Source organism: Protobothrops mucrosquamatus, unplaced genomic scaffold (assembly GCF_001527695.2).
Source record: "Protobothrops mucrosquamatus isolate PMUCROS unplaced genomic scaffold, P.Mucros_1.0 scaffold24, whole genome shotgun sequence".
NCBI lineage: Eukaryota > Metazoa > Chordata > Lepidosauria > Squamata > Viperidae > Protobothrops > Protobothrops mucrosquamatus.
The window spans coordinates 362,570-372,425 of record NW_015386409.1 but is presented as its reverse complement, the minus strand read 5'-3'; the positions used below and the strand labels follow the sequence as shown (position 1 = coordinate 372,425).

The following is a 9,856-nucleotide window of genomic DNA, read 5'->3' as shown; positions in this document are numbered from 1 at the left end:
CGGGACTGACCTAGGGTGAATTTTAAATAGGGATAATTTTTAATGATTTTTAATAAGAGACACAGCTACAAATATTTGGTTTTAATTGGCTTTTATTGGGGAAATGTGCTATGTTGTTTTAATATGCTGTGAGCCGCCCTGAGTCCCGTGGGGAGAAGGGCGGCATATAAGTCAATGTATTAAATTAAATTAAATTAATATTCTAATTATTTCATCCCAATCAGTGCAGAAATAAGACTTAGAAGATTTCAGCGCCAATGTGCTCTGAAACTCATCAAAATTTATTTGTCCCCTTCTCCAAATCTAGACATAACTTCTGTCTTTGCTTATGCCTGTTTAGTTATCTAGTCTTACCCTAACAATAATTGGCCTGAGTGATTGCTCTCTTATACTTGCATATTTTGTTTATTCTGGTAGAAGTACAGGGTCGGAGTGCAGGTCTGATTGAATCAAGAAGAGCAATATGGTAAGGAAAGTTTGTAATGCTCAGTACTTTTGCTGCTGCAGCAAATATGAGAAATATCACAGGATATTAGTTGATGCGTGCAATTTGCAGCAAGAAACCAAAATGTAGTCTTGCACATTTTCCTTCTAAGATGCTATCCAATACTTTACAAGATTGCAATATCAAATTTGCTGGAATGGATTAAGAAAAATGATTTTCCAAAGGCTATTAGCCCACTTTCCTTAGCAAATGGATACTCTCTCATATGCTCATTTTCAGGGCCGCATTCTGCATTGGATGCTTATAGATAGTTTCTGCTTAGGAGAATGCAAACATATTGTTTATTTTCCATTTCCAAGCTGTTCTCACTATAATTCATTGTGATAACTGTTCAAATTGGGCTTAGCAGTAGTGTTGTATAACCAAAGTTTGAAAGATTCAAGTGAGGTAGCAAACCATGAAGTGAACAAGAGAACTATTATGAAAGGCCAGGAAAGGTGTATAAAAAACTGCTGCATATTGTTGTCCCTAGGATTCAGATACCAACTGAATCACATACAGCAATAAACTTTGAAGATTGAGTAAGATACAAGTTTGTGAGTTTTGAAAACATGTTTTATATAAGAAATCATCATTGCCACCACCACCACCTCAGGTCCTTGAGAAGGACTCATTAGGTTAGGGGTAAGCAACCTTGGCTCTTTTATGACTCGTGGACTTCAACTCCCAGAATTCCTGAGCCAGACTGGCTCAGGAATTCTGGGAGTTGAAGTCCACGAGTCATAAAAGAGCCAAGGTTGCCTACCCCTGCACTAGGTGGACAACAATGCCAAATCTAAACATCTGGCTGACTGTGCAACCAAATATAATAATGCTAAGCCATAATCTATGGTTGACAAATTGTAATGAGTAAGGTCTTTAACATACTAAGCAAACACATGGGCAGCCAAGAATATTTTATAGTTGAGTGCACTACTAAACCTAGACACTATTCAAAAGACAGCCCAGAAGAAATGGGATTTCCATCTGAAGGCGACATATTTACAATGCTTCATTAAGAGTGATGTCATCTTGTCAGACAGGCAACATATGTAAGCACGTTTGGAACTTGGAACTCTTGTCTCCAACCTATACAGTAGGGGTCTTCAAACTTGGCCCTTTTATAACTTGTGGACTTCAACTCCCAGAATTCCTCAGCCAGCGTGCCTGGCTGAGGAATTCTGGGAGTTGAAGTCCACAAGTCATAAAAGGGCCAAGTTTGAAGACCCCTGCTATATAGTGAAGATGATTTTAACATGCCTCTGCCCCTGGCTGCAGATGCAGGAGAACATAAATATGGCTGTTAAATTCTTGTCCTCCCTTAACTGAATACTACCGAATGACTTCACCTTGACCTGTGTTCTCAAATGGTTAGATGCATGCTGCAGTGAGGAATGGCGGTCTGTAACCACAACCAAAGAAAAACCTGTTTGAAAATGTAACGTGACAAGGAGAGGCAGATGTTTCAGCTTGGCAGAGGAAGAAGCTAAGAGAACAAGATGGCAGGACAGAGCCACAAGCAGCAAGCTTATGAAAGCAGAGGTTTGCATCACTCCCAAGACAACAATAAATTATCAGACTACTCAGTTACTTGGAATAGCCAAGAGGCAAGCAAAAAGTGGACTCAATGAGAGAAGAGAACTTTCACCTCTCTTCCCCAACTGACTTTAACCTCTGAAAGTCTGTTTCATGGATCTGGAAACTGTTGGCCTGAGTAATTATCCCTAAGACAATCCTGGGGGCAAAAATAAATATAACATATTGCAAAATTTTTATCTCTGAGCAAGAGCTCTGAGGGCAGCTTAGAAACCTATCTAGATTCTTCAGGTTTAAACAGAATCAGAACTCTGGAAAGGAGAAACGAAGTGTGATTTGGTTACAACCAGGATTGTTTCAATCCACCTACTCTTCCTTTGTCTTCCTTCATTTCCTGTCTAGAATGTAGCGAAGGTGAAGTATATGATTTTTTTTTTTTAAAAAAAAGGCAGCGGGGGGGGGGGAAGCTTGCTGAGTGGGGTCTGTGTGTCTGCTCCTGCTATAAAGAACGAGGTAAATCAAAACAGATGAGACTGCAGCAAATTTAATTATTAACATTGATTCAACTGAAATACATACAGCATTCTATCTGCAGCCTCCTCTCTTCCCACCTTGCACTAAGATTATCATTCCTGAGTGGGAAAATCCCAACGAGATAGAAGTTTGCCTAGACTAAAAAGCAAAAACAGAACGGGAATAGGTGGTTGCGTGAAGTACGTGATGGGGAATGTTCATTATTTTTTTTGAAGCCCTAACTAAATGTGGGAAGGTGGGATTTTTCCAGACATATGTAAACACACTAATGTAAAATGCATTACCGCTAATGGTAGAGAGAAAAGGTCTTAGAAGGAATGGAAGAGCCCCTAGAGGCTGCTTTTATGATGTTTTGCTTGCAAACTTCACAAAGTAGCATGCATAACGCTTGGCACTGGACAGGGGACAAAGTGGTCTGCCCAGGTTTTTACCTGTGGACCTGGGCCCATCGGTCCCATTCCTCGAGGAGGATTCATCCTTTGCATCGGCCCACCCATGTTGGGATGCCCTAGTGAGAGAACAGACAGGAAGATGTTACAGAGTATTACGGAGAAATAAACAAGGAGCAGAGGGAAAAGCCCAGTGAAGGAATTTCTGAAGGCACCTTCAACATCTGTTACCTTGTTGCCGTGTAGGGTCCATGGAGTTGGGCAGCAAAGGCTGTGTACCAGGAACACCTCCTGGAGGCTACAAAAGAGGGAAACAAAGCTGATAAAATCTAAATTATGGATACCTAAAACAATTAACATTCTGTCTTTTCTATATTAACTAGAGCTATAGATAGGCAATACTTTATTTCTAGTCAGGGTACCCCCATGCAAAAAAATGCAGAACTCATTTTCAGCCAATAACACATGGCACTGAAGTTAAACCATTGGATGCAAGGCCGTGTGAACTGCTTGGAAGCACCTGAGACTGGTATTGTTGAATGTGGATGAATATAAATCTGAACCCTTGCGAGATGAAATTTTAAAAGCTGGGTTGAGGAAGTTGTGTCCCTTCAGCTACTGCTTATATATGACCCTCAGCATGGCATAATTTGCCAGGCAATGTGGAGATGCTGAGAATTCAGCAACATCTGGAGATCCACAAATTCTCTAATCCTTCTTTACAGAATAATACTGAGATTATCAAATTGGGTCTCAGTAAATTTACTTAACTAGTTCCATATTAGTTTCTGTTTTGGATTAAAGTGACTTCATAGGAAGTTCATTCAAGCTTGACTTCTTAAAAGATCTATTAGTATTGTCAGTAAATAACATACATATCTATTTCACATGGAGATGTGCAACCTGCAGTTGGAGAAAAAGGCCCTTCCTTGGGAACTCAAGTATCAGTTTCTATGTACAGATGCTACAGATGAGCACATAGCAAAAACTGTCACTCAGTTAAGAAATCTGTCCAAGTTATTTGACTCCCTTCTAAAAGAAATTGGTTCTGTTCAGGAACTACATAAATGATAAATTCTGCTTTCAGAATTTGCTCTAAGAAAGCAGTGGATTATATACTGTATGGACATACTTGTGTACTAAGTTAGTATAAATAATTATAGAAAAATCACAAAGAACAGGTTTAGCAAGCCTTTTTTTTTTCCAGAAGTGGACTCAGACGTGCTTTTAACAATTCACAGTCTCTCTTTTACAGCCCTTAGCCAAATGATTTAGCTTGAAATTTAGATAATATGCACAATCCACTTCCAAGCTCCAACCTATTTGTTATAGGCGTTCCAGAAAATCAATTTGTAGAGCAGTAATGTGTGATTATCCATATGCTAAGGGGAATCCAGAAGCCTTCTAGTTAGAATTTTTAACTACAATTTTCCCTGAATCAAATGACAACATTTCAACACTGATAAATAACACTTTCAACACTTTTCTGGTCCACTTTGGACCAGAATGGAACATGACTGATTAATATTGCAGATACCTACTCCTATTTCAAACAGGAATAGGCAGACCCATCCTCTGCCTCTTATGTATTTATATATTTATTGTATTTGTTTCCCCACTGTATGAGGCAAGCAGAGAATTATTTTTAAGTAGCAGAATTCATTTTCAACTCTGAACAGCAGGAAGACCATACTGAAAACATTTCCCTCCTTCTCTCTTTTAATATGCCAGCTCTTTGTAAATTGCATATTTACTTTTCCTAACATAATTTTCCTTGGAGCAATTAGTTGTTGTACCCTGCTTTCCTTTCCTTAACTCTGTCTAGGCTGTTTTTTCACTGCCAAAAATTATCATTCCCTTATCCATGACACAGCCACAAAAGGCTTGGGATTAAAAAAAAAGAAACTAAAAATAAAACGAGAGGAGGAGGATTAACTCTTGATTGCTGCTTTGTCAGCAATTATAGACAGGTGTCATGAAATACAGCTTCTTTTTGGATTGCTTGTGGCTGATGGGAATCGTAGTCCAAAAATAAGTGAAGGGCATTTGATTGCCTGAATTAAGGTCACATCTGAACCCCAAATTTCCGTTGCTAAGCAAGGCAGTTGCTAAGTGAGTTGTGCCCCCGTTTTACGACCTTTTTTGCCACCGTTTTAAGCGAATCACTGCAATTGTTAAGTAAATCGCGTGGTTAAGTGAATCTGGCTTCCCCAGATTGACTTTGCTGGCTGGAAGCCAGCTGGGAAGCTTATAAATGGCGATCACATGACCCTGGGACACTGCAACTGTCATGAGTACATGCCAGTTGCCAAGTGCCTGAATTTTGATCACGTGACTAGAGGGATGCTGCAACGGTTATAACTGTGAAAAACTAGTCATAAGTCACTTTCTTCAGTACTGTTGTAACTTTGAATAGTCACTAAACTAATGGTTGTAAGTCAAGGAATAACTGCATTGCAGGACATTTTGGTTCTTGCCAATGGGAAGGAAAATTCTACTAAAGAGGGTATCCATAGTACACTACATTGAACTACAGCTTTACCTTTGAATAAATTATGGTGATTTATGCTCCTTTACTTATTTTTCAGGGGCAAGCTCTGTTGAAGAGTTTCACAGGATTCACACTTATTTAAATCTAACCAATTTATTCACTGATTCATTTATATTTGAAGAGATTAATCTACAATTAAATATTTGGCAGATCCATATTAATTTATTTTTACAGCTATCTTTCAAACAAAAGACTGAGTTTATTAATTTCACTATTACACTCGCATTGTTATGTTCGCAGCAGCAGACAGCACAAAATAGAAATGTTTTATTCTGATGCCAACTACTGCTGGCCAAATGCATTTTGTGTGAACGCCCCTTCCCTCACACTTGTTTTAAGTAGCAAGAGTAGCTCAAATCATAAATCTTAGGAAAACAACTTCAGCATGCTCAATGTAACTAAGAATATTTAATTTTGAAAACATGCAAAGGATGTATTTAGAAGATGGCTTGCTCTTATAACCATAACATTTTTTGAAAGGTGCGCATGACCAGAGTATATGCTGTATAAATCTTTCAATGGCTTCTGAATACCAGTCACTGGAAAAGAATAGTGGGAAGCTATTCCCGTATGAATTTATGGCCCCGATGCAAAACAAAATGCAGTATTTGTGCTGTAGTCTCTTAGAACAATTTCAGAACAGATTTTACTGCTCTTTGTTGTGTTATTATCTTAAAGAAAGAGCCCTATAAAAGTGGAAGTGTAAATATTTTCTGCGACTAAGGCAGTTTTCTGTATTTCTTTTATACTCTAGTTTGCATGAAGCCAATAAAGAATTTGGCTATATACTATACTCTTTTTATATTCCATGGGTTTGTTTTTTTTAGACCTACAGGTTTTATTCCTGCCAGCAAAACTTCATCTGCAATGGAACATGCTTAGTGTAAGAATAGATAAACATTTTATTAAAGCTTGTTTCTCCTCCTAGGTATATGTATCTCAATCTGAATACATGTAGTCCTTGACTTATAACCACAACGAAGCCCCAAATTTCCATTGCTAAGCAATACAGTTGTTAAGTGAGTTTTACTCCATTTTATGACTTTTCTTGCCACAGTTGTTAAGTGCAGTTGTTAAGTTAGTGACACTTCCCCATTGACTTTGCTTGTCAGAAGGTGCTCACATGACTCCGGGACACTGCAATTGTCATAAATATATGCCAGTTGCCAAGCGTACAAATTTTGTTCACATGCCCATGGGAATGCTGCAATGGCCATAAGTGTCAAACATGGTCATAGGTTTTTTTTCAGTGTCCTTGTAACTTTGAACAGTCACTAAACGAATAGTTGTAAGTCGAGGACTACCTGTAGTACTGTAAAAAGTTATCTGGACTTAGAGGCTAATACAGTACCTGGTTTCCCATTCTAATGGGGGGCCGTGGGCCTCCTGCGTATCTCGGTGACATAAAAGGCTGTAAGCATATAAAAATAGTTGAGTGGCAATGAATGTTTAAATGTGGAAGTCAACATTAAGCACTCTCATTTGTACATGCACATGAAAAATGACCCCCTCACACACACTACATACACACATTTCATTAACTAAGTATTTTTGAGGTAGAGTCCCAGCCAACCCAGTAATAAATTCAACATCCTGCATTCCACGCAACTTATAATTTGACAAATATATACAAAAGCAAATTAAACAAAAAAAACCCCTCTCGGTATTTTTTTTTTCAAAATCTTTGATGTGTGTTTGTGTGTGTGTTGTGCTATATATTTTAAACTTTCGCAGTTGTAGATTCAGCTGTTAAAATTAAACACACAACGTCTGTACTGGATATTCTTTTACTTAGTTTGTTAAATGAAAAATGAGGTTTAAGAAGGGTTGAGTTTAAAATATTCCAATGACAAGTTGTGAAAACATGTTCTCAAACCATATTCAGGAAAAAAAAGAGTAAAAATTATATTTGCATGTAAATTAGCATCCGCGAAATGAAAAGCTGTTTTCTAAACTGATGTCAATAAAACAAGTTCAACCCAGAAAAACAGACGTCTTAATGGAGATGGAATGAAATAAGCATTCGGGGCCCACAGCTTGAGTAGAAATAAATCTGCAAAGTTACTGAAATGATCCTGGAGCCTCATATAATGATGTTAGTGGAAGAGAAGGACCCCCCACATGCTAGAAAGTTTCACTCAGAACACACATATACCCAGATTCAAGGTTTTACCTGACTGTGGGGTCCCATCATGCTGTTGGGGTTGTGAGGTGGAGGCTGTGCGTGTGGCGAGGGCTGAGAGCCAGGCGGTCCCTGTCAGATTGGATAGAAGAAGGTGGTTATAGATCAGATACATCCATGTGCAAGAAAAGAATTTGCATAGTAAGTTGATAAATCTTACCAAACAAATAGTTTGGTTCGATGTTTTATTAACTGAAGAAGAACGGCTAAGCATATCAGAAGAGCTTTTAGATTATAAAGAAAGAAAAAGAAAGGAAGAGGCTTTGGCCGTAATTTAGTTTTGGTCGCTGTAATTGCACATTATTCTTGAAAATGCCACTGAAATTCTTCTAATAACACTGACAGCAGACAGCAAATAACAAACTAACATTTATTATTTAGCCACATCTCATTTTCAAAGTTTGTCTTAGAATTCTGAGTAATGGATAGAATGGGTTTCTTTGGTAATTGCAATATCTGGATTAGAAAAAAATTAATGAATATTCTGTTGTTCTGTCACTGGACCAAATGCTGAAGTTCCACTGATCATGGACAGCTTAAAATACATACAATGTATAGCGACACATAATTGGTGAGCATACATTTTATTGCCATAACTTACTAAATACAAACTCTGATCTCAATTAATATAATATCTTCCTAATACCTTAAACATTCCCTTGTCTAGACTCACTAAAAACTGCACACATGGCATCACAAGAAACACAGCATGTCTACCATATCTGTCCTGGTATCTTCCTGCATTACAACATGCTTTTCCCAAACTATGTTAATCAGACATTTTGCGTAAGCCCAACGTGTAGCAAATTTGCTTTGATGGTATGAATCATGATGCAGATTCGGGCCACATAGCTTTTCTATCTGAAAAGAATATCTACTGATGCAAGTCTCACTTTTCCACAATATTGGATCATCAGTAAATGCATTTGTTTAAATATTTGCAGAATGTGCAAAACAATTTGTTCACTCACAATCCTGTCATAGTAAATTAGCATTTTATTTTCACCTGCCACGCAGCTCACAGGAGGGAAGAAACAAAGAGAGAGGGTGTTTAAATGTATTTCTTCTGCTTCAGAGTACTTCCCAATCTAGAAATCTGCGACAACAGTAGCAAACGAACAGGGGCGTTTTAAAATATGTCTCTACATTCAAAATAGAGACCTCCAACAAATGGGAAAATACATTTGTTTCAACCGAGAACCAGCCCATTGTGTCAAGCTACCTGAAGCTAGGCATGCTTTAGCAAAAAGGAACCGTGGAATGCTTTGGTTGTTCTGAGTATCAGATAAAATCCAGATGGAGCAAGTAAGGAAAAGCTGACCTGCACTGCCTTCTTTCTCATTTTGGCATATAATAGCCCCTTCCTGCCCCAAACTTCTCAAAACTGCCCCCCCCCCCAATATTAATGACCAATGTTCTCAGATTTTTTGCCATTCTCTTCCATCCCGATCAATCCAATCCTCTTTCTATCTGGAACAAAACAACCCCTTTTCTCATCCCAAAGATGTTTTTTTTCCCCTTTTTCCTTAACAATACTATGTCCTATATCTCTTACATTTATTAACAATTATTTACATTACTTCTCTTACTTTTTTATTCCTTAATTCTAACCAGCTATAATACATGTCCCATACCTCGTGAAATTCAGTAATGTCTTTGTCTTTCATTTCTAGATGTTTTTTCCAAAAGGCAGCTGGACTTTCTTCTTCAATTCTTGGATGAAAAGAGAAACGTTTTCAAAGGGGGAAAAAACAACCCCAAGAAAGTCCAGTTGCCTTTTGGAAAAAGCACCTTTAGAACAAACATGACCTCAATGATTGAGAATCTTCACAGATGCTTACAACCTCTTCTCTTCACTTGCCAGAGCAAAACACCTGAAACATTCACTTTTCAGCTCAGGTGTAGATCAATCCCCTCCCAAAAGCTGTCCCATGCAGAGATAGAATTTCTTATGAATGGAGTAGCTTGCATATATATATCTATGCAAAACTACAGCACAGCCTTTTCGAGATGTCTGCTTATGTTCTGTCATCCTGATTAACTATTTGGTGATCCAAATAAACTTTTTTGACTAGTGATTGGGAAAACACTATATTTCCTTGCAAGGAAGGAAAAACGTGTTTGTATGGTTTTAGCTCAGTCATGCTACAAGTCTAGACTGGTTAGATTAAACACATTAT

At 38.0% G+C, this 9,856-nt stretch overlaps 1 protein-coding gene across 1 annotated transcript in view; it reads right to left on the bottom strand.

The window, feature by feature from the left end:
• The window catches only part of SSBP3 (single stranded DNA binding protein 3), a 23,056-nt gene extending 13,713 nt beyond the window's left edge, over positions 1-9,343 (bottom strand). The window contains exons 1-5 of the mRNA XM_015810858.1: positions 9,311-9,343; positions 7,668-7,748; positions 6,846-6,905; positions 3,175-3,241; positions 2,986-3,062 (exon numbers count right to left, since the gene is read on the bottom strand). Coding sequence (XP_015666344.1) covers positions 2,986-3,062; positions 3,175-3,241; positions 6,846-6,905; positions 7,668-7,748; positions 9,311-9,343 — 318 coding nt within the window. The remainder of the gene's footprint in view (positions 1-2,985; positions 3,063-3,174; positions 3,242-6,845; positions 6,906-7,667; positions 7,749-9,310) is intronic.
• Positions 9,344-9,856: the final 513 nt, after the last annotated feature.